This window comes from Schistocerca nitens, chromosome 11, assembly GCF_023898315.1.
Source record: "Schistocerca nitens isolate TAMUIC-IGC-003100 chromosome 11, iqSchNite1.1, whole genome shotgun sequence".
In the NCBI taxonomy this organism is placed as follows: Eukaryota; Metazoa; Arthropoda; class Insecta; order Orthoptera; family Acrididae; genus Schistocerca; species Schistocerca nitens.
The window spans coordinates 110,436,372-110,455,904 of record NC_064624.1 but is presented as its reverse complement, the minus strand read 5'-3'; the positions used below and the strand labels follow the sequence as shown (position 1 = coordinate 110,455,904).

Below are 19,533 nucleotides of genomic sequence, written 5' to 3'. Positions count from 1 at the left end.
CTATTGGCAAATCCCATTAAGTCTAGAATCGCATGAATATAAAGCAATCCTGTTTACCGGGAAATGTTATCGATACAAAGTAGTTCCATTTGGACTGAATACCTCTCTGGCAGTGTTTATTAGAGCTCTGGACTTTGTGTTAGGGGAGGAGTTGAGTTCCAGGATAACTATTTATGTAGATGATTTACTTATCTCCAATGAAAACTGGCAAAAAAGCTCCAAACTGTTGCTCTTCAAGCAGGAGGCCTCACTTTAAAAATACAGAAATGTGAAATTGTAAAATTAGAATTTAAATTCTTGAGCCATATAATTACTACTACCGGCATTTATAAGGACCTGGAGAAAGCTACGTGCCTTAGAAAAATTTCCCCCACCAAAAAATAGGAAACAGTTGTAAGCCTTTTTAGGTTTGTGTGGATTTTACAGAAAATTTCTAAGGGGCAACCCTCCAATAATCCACACTTGAACAATCTATAAAAAGATTTAGTGCTTTTGTTTGGACAGACGAGAGTCGGCAGGATTGTGAATCTTTAAAGATTAAACTTTGACATGATAATGTTTTACATCACCCAGTACTGTCAGAGACTTTCAATATGAATACTGGCAGTAGCATCTATGGGATTGGTATTGAAATTTTTCAGGAGATAAATGGTACAGGAAATTTAGCACATAGAACTATAGCTTTTGCCAGCAGGGCATTGACAGGAAACAAAAGGAACTACACCATATCAGAGGAGGTAGCCTTGGCCATATTATGGGACCTCAAGAAATTTATAGATTATTGGTGGGGTTTTAAGATCATCACACATTGACCACAAAGCTCAAACATTCCTTAAAGATTGTTGCCTTCTAAATGGCAGGCTCACCCAATGGGCTTTATACCTGCAACAATTTAATTATGAAATCTGCTATGTAAAGAGTACAAAAAATTATGTGGCAATGAATTGTCCCAATGGTACTGATGAAGTACCCAAGGAATGCAATAGAGATGGAACTTTCCAAATTAATTACATGAAGAAGTTCAGGCAAAAATGAATTTGAACAGATTTGCAAAACCATGCGATATCATCAAAATGAGCATCCAACTTGGAAATCTGTGAAAGTAAATTTTGATTTTTAAAAGTATCTTGTATAAGAGGAAATGCTTCATTACTGAAGAATGGATGGTGTGTTGGCCTACCCAATTTGATACAGATGTCAGATTATTTTAACTAGCATTGGGCCAAAGGAGTGTCTAGATAAATTGGCTAGTGTTATAGTGATTGCCAACAGTAAGAGTCGACAGGCAACTGAACATATTAGGTCTTGTGACATCTGCCAGAGAGCTAAGGTAACCAATAGAACTAATCAAGGCCCAATGCAGAACACATTACCTAAAGATACCATGGATTTACTGTCTGTGGACCTGTATGGACCCCTCCCCACAACTTCTGGTAATTGTAAATGTATTTTAGTGATTTTGGAAGTATTTTCTAAATTTATAAAATTGTATCTCCATCCAGAAAAAGGTGACCGCAATGTCAGTATTCGATAGGATGATTCAGTATTTGAGAACCATTGGAAAACCCAGTGCAGTACTGCCCAATAATTGGCCAATTTAATTCCAAAAACCTGGAAAGATGGCATGGAGCAGAATGGTGTACAAACTAAATATATTTCGGCCTACCATCCAGGCAGCAACCCTGTTGAACGGTATACAAGGGAAATAGGATGGTTATGTAGGACCTATTGTCACCATAACCACTGAGCGTAGGGCAGATTTGTATGTGAATTTGAGAGTTTAATGAAGACCTTGCCTCATGGGTTTACTGAGTTCACACTTGGGGAAATTCTGCTCAATACTAAGAGCAAATGTTTAAATGAGGAAAAACTAGAGTTCCCACCGTTTACAGATTTGGGATTAGCCCAGAAGAAAGAATTGGTAAAAGAAAAAACAAAGCCGAAACCTAAAAGGCACAATAGCAACTTGAAGTTTGCCGTGTTCAAAATTGGAAACTATGTTCTTCTGAAGACCCATGAATAATCAAGTGAACTTAACCACGAAATTTCTAAATTTATGTATATATAATGGGCCATTCACAGTACAAGACACACCTCACAACAATGCCTACTATTTAATCTACCCAGAGTCGAAGAAGCTCCTTGATGCCCATAATGTAGTGGATCTCAAACTGTATGTACCTAGGAATGAATAAATGAAGAAATCATACCAGACTAAAAATGTGTATTATGCTGTAGATGAAATAATGTATCTATCTTATGAAGCTACTATACTGTATTTAACTGTAATTTATGTTCTTATAAAAATGTTGTTACTTATGTAAAATTGCTGTTACTATCTTAGAAGTTTCAAATTCTAAAACCTGTTGTAACATATGTGAAACCCTGTACTGAAAGGGCTACAAGCAAATGTTGCCAAATTGAAAAGAAATGTGGAATGCCTTAAATACAGAATGGGCAGCATGGAAGACTTGCCAAAGTGGGGTAAAAAACTATGTCTGTAATAGACTGCCAAAACCCAAAATGGGCAGCCAATTCATTAATGTGATATGTATTTTGTTAATGTTGTTAAATGCAGTGCACGTTGCTATTGCAGGTAGCAAAATTATTTTATTTTCATATCTGTTAGTGTTGTATGTGTTTGCTACAGTTTTCAAAGAGGGACTGTGTTTCAAATAAAGGCAGTAAGAAAAGAATAGTAGGTTCAGTTTAAATATGTTTGTTTATGTAAATATCAAAGAATGGAGTACTATTATTAGAATCAGCATTGATAGTTTCCTCCTTTGTAACTTCAAAATCATGCTATAGGATGTGTTGCATGTACAATGTCAAATTGCTTGTGATATTTGTAGGGGGTATACTTGTATGTGTATACCTACATTTCTTGAATGCTTACAAAATGCTACTCAATATTCTTGGCAATACAGATAAATTTTGCTTACTACTCAACTTACTGTTTCACAAAATGAGAGTCAGTTATGACAGGTGTACATAATTGAATAATGTTGCTTATGTCTTGTTTTGGTAATTACGTGTATAGAGTGTACAGTGTTTTAATGTGTTTTGCAATGTATTCTTTTCATGCTCAACTCTGGATGAATTGATTATTATTTTCGACTGCTTGGTACCATTAAGGTGTTATTGATGTTTGCCTAGCAGGAATCTTCAGTGAACCATGGGGCATATGCAACATCCATTTTTGACCTACTTTGTATTGATATTTCTATTTGTAGAGTTGCTTATGTAGAGTGCTGTATCTGTTATATGTAGAGTTTTACCTGTCATGGAAATTCTTTGACAATGTATACATATTTCAGTTATGTGAACTTTTGGAACAAAGTTTAAATTAAGCTTGTTAATGTAAATAACTGCTGGAATAATTATTATATAATGTACTGTAAATGACTTGGTCCATAGTTAGCAAATGCAGGGTTGAATGTAAAAGATGTGAGGAAGCCCTACAGCTACGGAAGTAGCCTGGCGGAAAGGAAAAGGAGTGGTTAGCGCAAGCTGAAATGTGTCCTTTGCAACGGGTAAGGAATCAGGCCTGACCAGTGCTGTGGTTAACATCTCGCTAGCAGTAGCGGATCATTGTGGCTTATATTCTTGGAGTTTTGAGGCAGAGGAACTTAGAGTGTTATATATGGACCTCGGATGCTGCATTTGGTGATACCATTATCATGGCACTGTTTTTGGCCCTGCAAAAATATAATTCAGAAGATCTATAACAGGGCGAGGCCAACAGTACTACCATGACTACATCGCCGTCATGTTAACAGCCACTGCAAATCACGCCACCAGTGCCACCAGCCTTCCACCAAATTGTTTATATTTGGCACTGTAAATGAACTAGGTATTTGTGAAATTTGGTTGATTTTAATAACAATCGTGGTGTTGCTAAAAGCTCTATATTACGCCTGTGATTATCCCAAATCACAAACCTTGAGAATCCTATCCTAGTGAATTTAATTCTGAGTGTGCTAATTTATTATGAAAAGACTATTAAGCAGCTGTAGAAATAGTTGTGATTGCTTTCTAATGTGTGGAGTTGTGTTTAAAGTTAAGTTTTACAGTTTGAGAAATACTCACTGCCAGTGCATTTTTAAATCGATCTGCAATCATTTTCTTAAATAATTTGCCTTACTTAAAAAGGTATCAGTAAATAGTAAAGTTGTTAGTTAAAAGAATGATAATATTGAATAGAAGTAAAAAAGATTATTAATTATCCACTTGGATCAGAATTACAAAGCTTTATCACTGTTCATTTTATGAGAAGGTGTTTGAACTTGAATTTAAAATTGTGTTGGCATTTGCACAGTCAGCCATATTTTGAGAAGGTTAAAAGACTGCTTTTCAAAGAACATTTGTTATTTGAAGAGTTATAGTTTGTTGTGCTTCACTTAATGAATAATTATTCATGACAATTTCCCATACACACATGTGTAGTTTTGTTAATGAGCATGGTTCATCAAACCATGAAAGTTTAATAGCCCTCATATGCTAGGCTAGTTGGTTAATGAAGCAAAGCAAAGGTCTCTCCAGAGCCAGTGTATTTAGACTTGCTTTCTGTTTAATTGCTTCAATTGCGCCAGGTTGAGATTCATAGGAAGAATTCTAAGAAAATGTGACTCATCGACGAAAGAAGTAGCTTACAAAACGCTTGTTCGTCCGATTCTTGAGTATTGCTCATCAGTATGGGACCCTTACCAGGTTGGATTAATAGAAGAGATAGACATGATCCAGCGAAAAGCAGCGCGATTCGTCATGGGGACATTTAGTCAGCGCGAGAGCGTTACGGAGATGCCGAACAAGCTCCAGTGGCGGACACTTCAAGAAAGGCGTTACGCAATACGGAGAGGTTTATTATCGAAATTACGAGAGAGCACATTCCGGGAAGAGATGGGCAACATATTACTACCGCCCACATATATCTCGCGTAATGATCACAACGAAAAGATCCGAGAAATTAGAGCAAATACGGAGACTTACAAGCAGTCGTTCTTCCCACGCACAATTCGTGAATGGAACAGGGAAGGGGGGATCAGATAGTGGTACAATAAGTACCCTCTGCCACACACCGTAAGGTGGCTCGCGGAGTATAGATGTAGATGTAGATGTAGAAACTGAGCTCAAGAAAGAAATAATTACTGTGTTAGCTATTTTAATGCAAGCTGGTTCATGTAATGGCATAGAGACACTGTACTAAGCAATGATGTTATAGAGTATGATCATAATAAACACCGTTTTAAATCAGAATCATTTCATGCTCTGCCCTGTTCAGTAATGCTATTAGTTTCATGTGTGTTGGTGACTGGTTGTATTAACTGTTGCATCTAGTTCATTCAAGGTACATCGTCTTGACCTCCAAGTTAGTACTACATTTATCTGCAAGGTTAGGTTACTGTGTTGTAGTGCGAACAGATGTCAAGAAAGAGTTTAGTAGGTGTTAAGGAAAGTTAGGTTAGCCTTAGCACTGCCTTGAGCTTTATTAAATTGTTTGACAAAAATTCCTAAATAGGCTGGCAACTGATATTAATACGTAATATTACGATTTGCTTTTGTGCTGGAGAACATCTGTTCCTCACACACCTGTTTAGTGTTGGTTATACTCTGCTGGAGTGTTTTGGAAATGAATCCCAGTCAAACTGATTGTACTGTTCCCATTAGGTTATCTCACGGTCACAACTTTCTCAAAAATTCCTCATAGAGGTTTAATGTAATCACTGACTGCCACTTATGGTGGTCGGTGTTACCATTATAAGCACTCCCTTTGGAGGAGCCCTCCTGCACCATTCCACCACATGTGGGTGGCTGACTTGCTGCAAGGCCGTGCCCTGTATTCTGTGACATTTGTATGGCTGCTTCGGTATCTTGGCATTTTCAGCTCTTAAGGAGGGAGGCACAACTTGACTAGAAGAAGGAATCGGTTGGTAGGACATGTTCTGAGGCATCGAGGGATCACAAATTTAGCATTGGAGGGCAGCGTGGAGGGTAAAAATCGTAGAGGGAGACCAAGAGATCAATACACTAAGCAGATTCAGAAGGATGCAGTAGGTACTGGGAGATGAAGAAGCTTGCACAGGATAGAATAGCATGGAGAGCTGCATCAAACCAGTCTCAGGACTGAAGACCACAACAACAACAACAACAAGGAGGGAGGCAGAGCTTTAGCTGGTAAAGACATTTCCAGCTGTGGTACATCACAACCAGACACACATTCTGGAATCAGGTATTGGATTTTAAGGTGTACCCAGGACCAGATGTACAGTCAGATCACAATTTAGTTATGACAATGAGTGAAGTAAATTTTAAGAGAGTTGTTACTTTTAAGTTCTATGAGGCTCTAGATAATGCGATAATGAATGGCGATCAAACGAATTTTCACATTCGTCTATATAATTGATGAGACACAATTCTTAACAACAGACAGCCAGAAAAAGACGTCCAAACACTACAGAAGTGACCAAGTGCTGGTAAGTGCGATAGCTTACGCACAGTGAGCTAAACAGCTCATGAATCCAACTTACTGACCAAAATAACAACATCCAGAAGAATGGAAGACAAAGTTGATGATCTGTTTGGGGACGCTAAATTTGGAGTAATGGATCCACGGAGGTCAACTAGGGATCACAAATGAAGCATTGGAGGGCAGCGTGGAGGGTAAAAATCGTACAGGGAGACCAAGAGATGAATACACTAAGCAGATTCAGAAGGATGTAGGCTGCAGTAGGTACTGGGAGATGAAGAGGCTTGCACAGGATAGAGTAGCATGGAGAGCTGCATCAAACCAGTCTCAGGACTGAAGACAACAACAACAACAACATTCCCTTACAGCAACTTAAATCCCTTATGTACTGTTTCGATTTGGAGAGAATGAAGAATTAAGTTGGGATACTTGCTGACATGGCTTGCACACAGAAATAGGTGACAAACTATGCAACAGAGACAAAGCTGTAGTACTGAGGTGTGAATAGTGAATACTCTGGTAATCTGCTTTTCTACATTACGAAAATTCCACAGGTCAACATTTGTAAAAATGTTGCCACCATCCTCTATAATCATTCCGCAGTACACTACCTTGCTCGAGGTGTCGACTGTAAGTGACTTACTTTGTCATCATCTTAATGCAGCGTGACATTATTCAAAGGTGTCTCAGTGTCATCAGCCACAGAGGCACTGAACAACTTTAGACACTACTTCATGGGAACAGGCCTACAGCAACCAGTACAGGCTGCCGGTTGCAAACTACACCCGTCACTGCGTGAGCCTGTGCTGGGCAATACAGCTTTGTGTCCACAGCAGTCTGGGTCATGCTCTATTCACACAGTGAGTGTACCCTCTGTCATGACAGTTGATGCTAAAACCGAAACAACCAGTTTCTGTATACATGTAGTTTAACAGAATAATGTCTACAAACTGGCTCTGATGATTTTTGTTTGCTAAAATACCTGATAATGAACTGGGTTCAGTTTAGGGATTCACTGAAACTGCTACAAGAGAGCAATGATAGCACTGTGAGCTATCGTGAATTGACTTTCTATGACGGTGTATTTTACAGCAGAGACACATGTTAAGAAACTTAGTCGCAAAAATTATTGACTTGGAAACCCAAACACATCCAGAACTGAGAGACAGGAATGAGAGGTTTTCCCCACGCTCACCTGCTGTTTGGTGGTGGATCATACAGCAATCGGCTCACTTCGATCAAGTCTTTAGGTTGATGAAGCATCGCATCTGCCCACCCCTGAGTGGCCATCACTTCGTGGGTACGTGTCTTAATAAATTCGATAGCGGCTCGCCTGAGGTCACTGCAGGAGTGGCGGACTGCGAGGACGGCTGCGGCCGCCGCAGTCTCGACAGTAAGCTGAGCGGCCACCTGCCGCCCGCACTCCGCCTTCAGCCCCGACACCCTGTACTTATCCGCTGCGACCAGCAGCTGGGGGGCCGTGCCGGGCAGCTGGGGGGCCCGCAGGGTGTACAGGTAGGAGACCAGCTGCCTCAGCACCGGGCCCCCCACGTCGGCAATCCTCACCACGCCGGTGCTCGTCTCGAGGGTGTCGTGGGCGAACATGGCTGCCAACACTGGGCTCCTGTCCGCCAGAACGGCCCTGTGTGCCACCAGCCGAGTGTCACCTGCCTCGAGTATCACCATGGCGTCGTCCCCGGCGTCCAGGAGTGCACCCAGGTCCACAGCCACCGTCTCCGTCACGTCCTTAACTGCTTCCATTGCGGACGATTCTGAAACACGGCAACGCGGAGCAGCCCTTTCAGCATACAGGTGACTACTGACACTTCTACGAGAGACAGCCACACCTGTCTGCAGCGATAGTTGATAAATATGGTCCATCATCAGTCAGTTCCAGCATTATCACACCCTTTCTGTCAGACTGATGCCATTGGTGAGTAACTGCAAATCTTTAGTAATAACATTTTCAAGAGTTCCTTTCCTTTCAGCACATTTCATTTGGAGAACAAGCTCCAGATGCGGCAAAGACTTCAAATTTTTTCTACAGCGAAATGTTGCTTGGTCTGGAAATGGTTCTAAATGGACATCTACCAAAATATTAAAATGGTTGTAATGATCAATAGCAGTACTTTACTCAACGAGATATTGCCTTTACATTTCATGTTGTTCAAGAAAACATGACTGTCAAGAGACTCAGAGGGTCATAGACACGGGTTCCCCAGTAAATGCTGTGTTTCTTGACTTCTGCAAGGCGATTGATGCAGTGCCCCCACAGTCGTTTAATGAATGAAGTAAGAGAATACAGACTATCAGACAAATTGTGTGATTGGATTGAAGAGTTCCTAGATAATGAACGCTGCATGTCATTCTCAATGGAGAGCCTTCCAAAAGTAAGAGTGATTTCAAGTGCGGCATAGGGGATGTCGTTGGACCGTTGCTACTCACAATATATATAAATGACCCTGTGGATAATATCGTAATTTCACTGACGACTTTTGTGGATGATGCTGTAGTATATCGAGAGGTTGTAACAATGGAAAATTTTACTGAAATACAGGAGGATCTGCAACGAATTGACCCATGGTGCAGCGAATGGCAATTGAATATCAATGTAGACAAGTGTAATGTGCTGCGAATACATGGAAAGAAAGATCCTTTTATCATTTAGCTACAATACAGCATGTCAGCAACTGGAAGCAGTTAATTGCGAATTTATCTGGGAGTAGGCATTAGGAGTGATTTAAAATGGAATGATCATATAAAGTTGATCGTCGGTATAGCAGATGCCAGACAGATTCATTGGAAGAATCCTAAGCAAATGCAGTCTGAAAAAGGAAGAATCCTAAGCAAATGCAGTCTGAAACGAAGGAAGTAGGTTACAGTCCACTTGTTCGCCCACAGCTTGAATACTGCTCAGCAGTGTGGAGTCCGTACCAGATAGGGTTGATAGAAGAGATAGAGAAGATCCAATGGAGAGCAGCGCACTTCGTTACAGGATCATTTAGTGATCGCGAAAGCGTTACGGAGATGATAGGTAAACTCCAGTTGAAGACTCTGCAGGAGAGATGGTCAGTAGTTCGGTACGGACTTTTGTTGGAGTTTCGAGAACATACCTTCACCGAGGAGTCAAGCAGTATATTGCTCCCTCCTACGTATATCTCGCGAAGAGACCATGAGGATAAAAATCAGAGAGATTAGAGCCCACACAGGGGCATGCCAACAATCTTTCTTTCGACGAACAATACAAGATTGGAATAGAAGGGAGAACCGACAGAGGTACTCAAGGTACCCTCCGCCACACACCGTCGGGTGGCTCGCGGAGTATGGATGTAGATGTAGATTGTTTTATGCCCTGAATCTGTATTGTTCGTCATTTCAGTAGCGGTTATGCACGTACCCTTGCAGGAGTTGTTTCACACAGGGGATCTACGAGTGAGCTCCTGTCTCGAGACTTTATCGGGAGAATGACTCATTCATGTACAGCGGCAGGATGTCTGAATCGGGCTCAGCAGAGTACCTGGTAGAGTTTCGCAGGGATTGAAACAAGGGTAGAGCCACGGGTTGTAACACATCAGAAATGTAACGTCCACTGCGAACAAGAGGTGACCGAGACGTGTAACCAATGGCACCCCATACCATCACGCCGGGTGATACACCAGTATGGCGATGACGAATACACGCTTCCAATGTGCGTTCACCGCCACATCGCCAAACACCGATGCGACCATCACAATGCTGTAAACAGAACATGGATTCATCTGAAAAAAATGACGTTTTGCCATTCGTGCACCCTGGTTCGTCGTCGAGTACACCATCGAGGGCACTCCTGTCTGTGATGCAGCATCAACGGTAACCGCAGTCAAGGTCTCAGAGCTGATAGTCCGTGCTGCTGCAAACGACGTCTAACTGTTCGTGCAGATAGTTGTTTTCTTGCAAACGTCCCCATCTTTTGACTCAGGGATCGAGACGTGGCTGCACGATCCGTTACAGCAATGCGGATAAGATGCCTGTCATCTCGACTGCTAGTGATACGAGGCCGTTGGGATCCAGCACGGCGTTCCGTATTACCCTCCTGAACCCACCGACTCCATATAGTGCTAACAGCCATTGGATCTCGACCAACGCGAGCAGCAATGTTGCGATACGATAAACCGCAATCGGGTCGGAAACGTGATGGTACGCATTTCTCATCCTTACACGAGGCATCACAACAACGTTTCACCAGGCAACGCCGGTCAACTGCTGTTTGTGTATGAGAAATCTGTTGGAAACTTACCTCATGTCAGATCATTGTAGGTGTCGCCACCGGCGCCAACCTTGTGTGAATGCTCTGAAAAGCTAATCATTTGCATATCACAGCATCTTCCTCCTGTCGGTTAAATTTCATCTTTGTGCTGTAGCAATTTTAATGGCCAATCGTGTACATAACACAGGTAACCACAAAACATGAATGACGAATACCCTATTACTCCATCTCTGTTCTTTGAAAAAACAGCACACATTGGGATTTAATTTTCTAGTTTCCTATGACCGCAGCCAAGTCAGTTGCTTTAAATGCAGTACAATAACGCATACTAAAATATACTGTCCTACTTAAGGTAATCTGTTATATTTGTTTGCTTCTCGCATCTAAGACGTGTGTACGCACTTTGAATTTACGATGTATTCGTTGTGAGGCCTAATTTTAAGACAACAATCTGCTGAAATCGAAAGTTTGAAAATAAGCGTTACGTCTACGAATACGCAACAACCAAAAACGAACATTGGGCGTTACAGCCTATGTGTTTCCCCGAAACCTGATTAAACATCGTACTTTTATACGATAAGTCGCAAAAAGCGATGTCGTACTAATCGACTTTTTAAATATAGCGTTGACACAGGCTTTAGAAGATGGAACCATTAGATTTCGGTGTCACGGCCAACAAGTGGTTAAAAGTGATGTCGCTATAAACAGTCTCGAATGTATGTACACGCAAGGACGTGTGACCTGTAATCGAGAAAGTGGGCTGATGATTCCTCCATTGGCAAAGGATTCTGGATCGGTCAGCCATTCGGATCCCTTTCAGGGGACTGTCTAGGGGAGGCGACCAAAGGAAAAGGCGGAAAACGAACGAAAGGTTTACGTTGTATGACCTGGGGCATGGAATGTCACAAGTTTGAACTTGTGGTAGGGAAGGTGCAAAATCTGAAATGGCAAATGGTAAGGCTCAATCTAGATACAGGAAATGGCAAATGGTAAGGCTAAATATCGATACAGTGCGGTTCAGTGAAGCGAAATGGGAAGAAGACATGGGTTTCGGTCACACAGGTATACGGCAATATCCCTGACCCCGCCGGGAATCGAACCCGGGAACCCGGGCGTGGGAAGCGAGAACGCTACTGCACGACCACGAGATGCGGGCTACTTGTGTATCAGGTATCTTATTAGTAAGTTGCGTTAAATAAAACACAGATATTCTAATATATTAACGGCCATCAATGTTTTTCGTAATCATGCTTTAGCTATGTGGTTTTTATTTCAAAAATCGTGTAGTCACTGTCTCTGCAGCGCTCTTAATGCGAAGTATGAAAATGGCTGAGGCTTTCTGTTCCGTGGTGAAACACCCATGTGGAGTACGGCTAAGAAGTGCCGAGAAATAGGCTGTTGGTAATGTTTCTCATAAATTTACGGAGATTATCGGGTTTGAAGTTTTTCCAGAGTTATATATAACGCAGGTCACGAACGAATGTTTATTGAACGTATAGCGCAGTCGGTGGCGTAATGGAAAATGGTTCAAATGGCTCTTAATCACTATGGGACTTGACATCTGAGGTCAGCAGTACCCTAGACTTAGAACTACTTAAACCTAACTAACCTAAGGACATCACACACATTGATGCCCAAGGCAGGGTTCAAACCTGCGACCGTAGCAGCAGCGCGGTACCGGACTGTAGCGCGTAGAACCGCTCGGCCACAGCGGCCGGCGGCAAGTAGCATAATGGAATATGAACCAAATGCGGTTATTCGCTGGTTAAAATCTCTCGTTCAATTTGAAATACCTACATCTCCTAATTATAAAACACAATTTTTCATGAATAATGCACGTCTTGTTTCTAATTACATAATGAACTAAACTCCTGTTCACATTTCAAATACAAATTCTTAATTATCGATGTTTCATGAAAGACCGTTCATACAAGTTTAAATTAAGAAATCATAACAATTTAATTTTTAAGGCAAAAATAAAAACCAAATCTTCTATATTTGGACTAGGTCCATCGTTTTATACCACAGTCGTAGTATCACAGAAACGAGAAAAACAGTCATTTTCACAGCATCGAGCACATAATACGAATGCTGCACAACTACATTTGCTGCTGCACCATTACAATATGAACCCAACAGAACTGATGTGGAGCCAAGCTGCGCGATTTGGCGCGAGAAGTAACAAGACTGTTAAGCTGGCAGACGTACTGGAATTAACGCACCCATCTTTTTCGCAAGCCACTGTCGAACGCTGGCGGGATATAGAATGGCTCGTCATAAAAGAAGAGAAAATGCTGCGCCTGGTTGGCTTTGTGGATTCTGATGATGATAGGCAGTGGCTACAATATTTAACTATACGGTGAAATCCTTCGATACGTTACACACAGCTTATGCAGAAAGCTTACCGTGCGGTTAGGAATTTTCATCATGCTTGTTTTCAATTACAATCGTACGAAGCCAAAAACGATAACGTGATGCGGTTTTCTTCTAGTCGCCAAAGGAGCGTGTTGTGGGAAATTTGCCGTGTATTATTTCATCCTGCTTCAGAATGACATTCGAAGCTGTATTGCTCCTCTGCACGTCTCTTTTTACGTGTGAACTGCAACTGACCACGCCACTGCACCAGCTCACCGGCCAGTGCCGTCCAAGTTAAATGCTTGTTCCAGCAAACGCGGAAGAATACATAGTGCAATGTTTACATCATGTTTTAGGCAGAGATTCCAAAATCAGGTATTGGATTGTCAGGTGTACCCAGGAGTAGATATAGACTCAGATCACAATTTAGTAGTGGTGAAGAGCAGGCTGAAGTTTAGGAGACTAGTCGGGAAGAAGCAATGTGCAAAGAAGTGGAAAGCACTAAGGAATGAAGAGATACGCTTAAAGGTATGTGAGGCTACAGATACTGCAATAATGTATACCTCATTAGCCACTTAGAATGGACATCTAAAAAGGGCAGTGACAGAAAAAAGGTCAAGTAAACCAAAGTCCTGAAACACATACCTTATGAGCTATGAGCACTTTTTATGGTAGATACTGTGAAACTAGCAGTAAATAGTTTTTGTATCACTCTTTCCAATGTGTCAGTCGTTTTGTATTTCGTTCTTTGTACCTTACGAACACGTCTGTACTAGTGGAGGAGTCACTTGTGTCCTGGCGGCAAAGTTTTATCATCCCCACCTGAACGTCATTTCCGCATCGTGAGAATTCTGAGGTGCAACGACCAACGCTCTTTAAGTTACTTCCTCTGTTTGCACACACACCTGCGAATCTACCGCTATTTCCGTTGGAAACGATTAGAATAAATATCTGTTGACATCGTGTATCAGCTATGTGTGAACATTAGGGAGGCATTTCGAGCCATGGAACAGAAGGAGTTTTGGAAATGGAAAATAAAGTTTAGAAAATGCTGTGTGTTCCAGTTGTCGGCAAAGAAACTTAGGACGACTCACGACAGATACGCATAGGCAGTCCAGTTACGTTGGATTCCCCAAAAAATTCCAGCAATCTTAGATAAATAAGGGTGTACACGAGAACTGCACAGGGGGAGTGGCACCTCATCTAGGAATGGTCGCAAGTAAAAGTAGGCCGTCCTGCGAATGAGTTAGGAGGCAAGCTCGCACATGAGCGAGCCCATGAAAGCGCAATAGATAGCTAGAGCGGAAATTTTGCGTCAGTGATGGAATTACAGATGCAGTGCGAAAGGAAAGTGCAGGGTGTATACGTGGACGAGGAAAAAAAAAAAAATCCCGGATTTTTCCCGAAAATCCCGGTTAAAGGCACACTTCCTCCCGGGTGAAAATACCATTTTTCCGTGTTAAGTGAGAGTATACTTTTCCTCAGAACTGTAAAACTTATCAGTCTTTTGAATGGTTGTTTTATACAACGGCGTAGAATTTCCCGGCAGTTTAGGCAACGAAACTCAGGGAACGAAACTCAGGGAGCGAAACACGTTTTGGGAAGATGTCTGACGTGCAGCAACATGTACACTACATATTTTCTTATTACTAAAGTATAAATTCGAATTCCACCAAACACCGCATGTTACTTGCCAAAACATTGAAATCTTTATTGCGATGAAGCCTGTCATAGCTCATGTCACGTGATCTCACCAGCCGACGACAGCAAGTTGGTCTACCTTCCAAGTCAAAATAACAGCTGCTCGCAACAATGACTGATCACTACAATTGGTCATAACAATCTGCACGAAAGCTACCGAGAAGCGGAACTGCGCAGTACCTAAAATTCTTACGTTAGCTCATTTGAATTTGAAATATTTTGGTACCATGTTGCACGTGACCTGCAATCATGAGCCGGCCAGAGTGGCCGAGCGGTTCTAGGTGCTACAGTCTGGAAACGTGAGACCGCTACGGTCGCAAGTTCGAATCCTGCCTCAGGCATGGTTAGTTAGGTTTAAGTAGTTCTAAGTTCTAAGGGACTGATGACCTCAGAAGCTAAGTCCCATAGTGCTCAGAGCCATTTTTTTTATAATCAGAAGATTGGCCAGCAAAGGACGAATTTTGGGTGCTAGTGCCATTTTTTCTTAAAAGGTGTTCTTTATATTATTTTATACGTCATGTGTAAGTACTGTTTCTTTTTGTACTGTTAATCAGTTTTCAGTTTTCAAACTGTATTTCTATGCTTTTACATTAGCAAAATGATACCACGCCTGCTGTTGTCAAAAAACTTTGCCTGTGAGTTCAAGTACTAAATACTGTTCCTTCCAACATTCAGCTGTCTGTATTTTAAATGCCAAGTAGCCTACTTGTATTTACGGCTACCAGATGGCAGTCGTGGTGTCGTGTTCACCTGGCCGCACTTGTTAACGCGGGCGCCTCCGTCTGTTGCCACCTGTGGCTTTACAGGTGTGAGCAGCCCATAGTCATAGTGGCTCGCCTTCATCCATTATTTTTAAAAAAATTTGTGACTAAAGCCCTTCTGGCCTGTTATTCATTTTATACTTGATCTCTAAGTACTGTCTGCCTTGTATTGTTAGTCAGTACTTATACTTTCATATAAAAATTTACAAACAAATTCCTTTTCGCGTAAATCTGTAATTACGTTATATACCACTTTTAACATTTAAATTCGCAAGAAGCCACTCTTAGAAGTGTTGAAACCCGGTTAATGAGACAAAATTGTGACCGAGGGTTCATTTGTTTCAACTTTAATTTGTAAACCGTCACTGGACCAAGCAGCCATGTTTAAAACTTTGGCTCTAGTTACTGAACTGTGCACTGTTCTTCACAAAAGAATAAACAAAAGAAAAAGAATACAAATATATATGTAACTGAAAACTATGGTGTAGCAACGGAAAGAGGTGGAGTGCTTAAACGGCGGGAAACTAAACACTACTCAGTGATAATAAAATTCAGTGTACAGTAAGGTCATCTTTTTTTCGGATGGGCAATACTTCCACTGCCCTTTGTAATGCTCCACTTTGTAAAGAAGATGTGGAGGGCAATGAAGAAACAATTCACACAGGTAACACTCCAAATATGCTACAAGATCTAGCAGAGTGCGTCCTGAAGAAGCTCCAAAAATATGAAAAAGTGGTTCCACCATGAAGTCTACAAAAATCAGCGAATAACTGCCGCTGGGAAAGAAATATGTTAGAATCATTCAAAAAATTTTTCGCTCTTGAAAAAGTTACGAAAATTACTGACCGTTGTATCATCTGAATGCAGAAAGTTAATCTCTTGTTAGAGATTCTGAAGTATATGCTGTACAGTAAAGCTTACTACAATACATTGTCCCATTTAACGTAATCTGTTACATTTGTTTGCTTTTCGCATCTAAGATGTGGGTACTCATTTTGCATCTGACGATGTCTTCGTTGTGACGCCTGATTTGAAACCAACAACCTACAAAAAGTTTGAAAATAAGCGTTAACTCCCCAAAAAAGCAACAAAAAGGCAGAAAAAAACGAATATTGGGTCTTACAGCCTATGCATTTCTCCGAAAATGGAATAAAAATACTTAGTTTTATTCGATAAGTCGGAAGAAAGAAGTGCTAAGGGACTTTTCAATTATAGCGTTCACATAGGGATTAGATGGGACCATTAGATTCATCTACATCTACATTTATACTCCGCAAGCCACCCAACGGTGTGTGGCGGAGGGCACTTTACGTGCCAATGTCATTACCTCCCTTTCCTGTTCCAGTCGCGTACGGTTCGCGGGAAGAACGACTGCCGGAAAGCCTCCGTGCGCGCTCGAATCTCTTTAATTTTACATTCGTAATCTCCTCGGGAGGAATAAGTAGGGGCAAGCAATATATTCGATACCTCATCCAGAAACGCACCCTCTCGAAACCTGGACAGCAAGCTACACCGCGATGCAGAGCGCCTCTCTTGCAGAGTCTGCCACTCGAGTTTGCTAAACATCTCTGTAACGCTGTCACGCTTACCAAATAACCCTGTGACGAAACGCGCCGCTCTTCTTTGGATCTTCGCTATCTCCTCTGTCAACCCTATCTGGTACGGATCCCACACTGATGAGCAATACTCAAGTATAGGTCGAACGAGTGTTTTGTAAGCCACCTTTGTTGATGGACTACATTTTCTAAGGACTCTCCCAATGAATCTCAACCTGGCACCCGCCTTACCAACAATTAATTTTATATAATCATTCCACTTCAAATCGTTCCGTACGCATACTCCCAGATATTTTACAGAAGTAACTGCTACCAGTGTTTGTTCTGCTATCATATAATCATACAATAAAGGATCCTTCTTTCTATGAATTCGCAATACATTACATTTGTCTATGTTAAGGGTCAGTTGCCACTCCCTGCACCAAGTGCCTATCCGCTACAGATCTTCCTGCATTTCGCTGCAGTTTTGTAATGCTGCAGCTTCTCTGTATACTACAGCATTCTCCGCGAAAAGCCGCTTGGAACTTCAGACACTATCTACTAGGTCGGTGTTGTAGCCGAAATATAGCATTCACATAAGGTGTAGATGGAACCATTGGATTTCGGTGTTATAGGCAACAAGCTGTTTAAAGTGATGTCGCTAGAAACGGTCTCGACTGAATGTACCCACAGGACGTGTGGCCTGTAATTGAAAAAAGTGGCGTGCCAAAGCGCCTCCTCGAAGCTTTCAGGCTTGCAGTGAAATGACCACGACGTGAAAAATCGAGAAATTGCTGTCAATGAAGAGACCTTACCGACGATTGCCCCACGCACGCGGCATTCGCGAGCGGAACAGGTGTAAACAGATAATATTTTGAACAGAAATCTTATTGAGAACAGCGTTTTAGTTGGTACTAATGCCCTCTGTGATGATAACCGAAACAAACAGGACCCCTATACCGCCGGTAATTACGACAGAATTACACTGGTTGGTTTTCAGGGCTCGGATGCAGCAGAAAAAAATGGCTCTGAGCACTATGGGACTCAACTGCTGTGGTTATCAGTCCCCTAGAACTTAGAACTACTTAAACCTAACTAACCTAAGGACATCACACACATCCATGCCCGAGGCAGGATTCGAACCTGCGACCATAGCAGTCCCACGGTTCCGGACTGCGCGCCTAGAACCGCGAGACCACCGCGGCCGGCGATGCAGCAGACAACCATGCATTAAATACGAGGGAATTTTTATTCAGTCGAGACGTACTCCGAAGTATCCTACCTACTTGATCGGGAGTACCGTGTCATAGCTTCACTACTGAACACGGAATAACGTCTGTTTCCGAAGCGATCAATTCTGAGGGAATCCGTAATTTTCTTTATTTTCTATTCTGCCCCTTAGTACCAAGCTAGAGATAGATAAAAGTGTGAGCTGCATGTTCCTGCCTTCTGACATGACTAGAACAATAAGAAACCGGTTTTGCTCTGAGGTTAAAACTGAGAACATACTGATAATTACAATACTATTCTGTACTTTGCCGCTCTTTATGTCGAATGTGACATTACTACCGGCAACAGTTTAAACAAAGCTTCCACACTTCAGACAGTAGAACGTGATACTTGTCGTACAGGTAAGTACGTCACTGGATACGCGATATTCTGTGTCTGGGCGAGACTGGGAAGGCAACACGACTGTATTCAGCTTTAAAAATCATTTCGATAGGGCAGCGGTACATTTAGATTGCATGCATTGAGACAATTCCCAGCGTAACATCGAAGAAAAATAACTGAAAGGTAACTGTCGTTGCGAAAGATGAAAGCAATAAATAATGAGCGTATGGCACTGGTGGCCGGGAGACCCCTCGCGGGTGTACCCATGTATGGGAGTGGAACATGGACGATAAATAGTTTGGACAGGAAGAGAATAGAAGCTTTCGAAATGTGGTGCTACAGAAGAATGCTGAAGATTAGATGGGTAGATCACATAACTAATGAGGAGGTATTGAATAGAATTGGGGAGAAGAGGAATTTGTGGCACAACTTGACTAGAAGAAGGGGACCGGTTGGCAGGACATGTTCTGAGGCATCAAGGGATCACAAATTTAGCATTGGAGGGCAGCGTGGAGGGTAAAAATCGTAGAGGGAGACCAAGAGATGAATACACTAAGCAGATTCAGAAGGATGTAGGTTGCAGTACGTACTGGGAGATGAAGAAACTTGCACAGGATAGGGTAGCATGGAGAGCTGCATCGAACTAGTCTCAGAACTTAGGACCACAACAACAATGGCGACTTGCGAGTGAATGAGGACAAAATGACGATGAAAGACACACAACACCCTGTCATGTCGAGGCAGAGAAAATCCCTGACACCGCCGGTAATCGAACCCGGGACCCGCGCGCATGAAGCGAGAACGCTACCGCAAGACCACGAGCCGCGGGCTACATGAAAGTGAGACTGCGACATACGA

The 19,533-nt window shown here is 42.0% G+C and overlaps 1 protein-coding gene across 2 annotated transcripts in view; it reads right to left on the bottom strand.

The window, feature by feature from the left end:
• The window catches only part of LOC126212947 (ankyrin repeat and protein kinase domain-containing protein 1-like), a 578,958-nt gene that overhangs the window by 32,131 nt on the left and 527,294 nt on the right, over positions 1-19,533 (bottom strand). For both annotated transcript variants that reach the window (XM_049940464.1, XM_049940465.1), the window contains exon 2: positions 7,662-8,238. In XM_049940464.1, coding sequence (XP_049796421.1) covers positions 7,662-8,227 — 566 coding nt within the window. In that variant the 5' untranslated portion in view covers positions 8,228-8,238. The remainder of the gene's footprint in view (positions 1-7,661; positions 8,239-19,533) is intronic.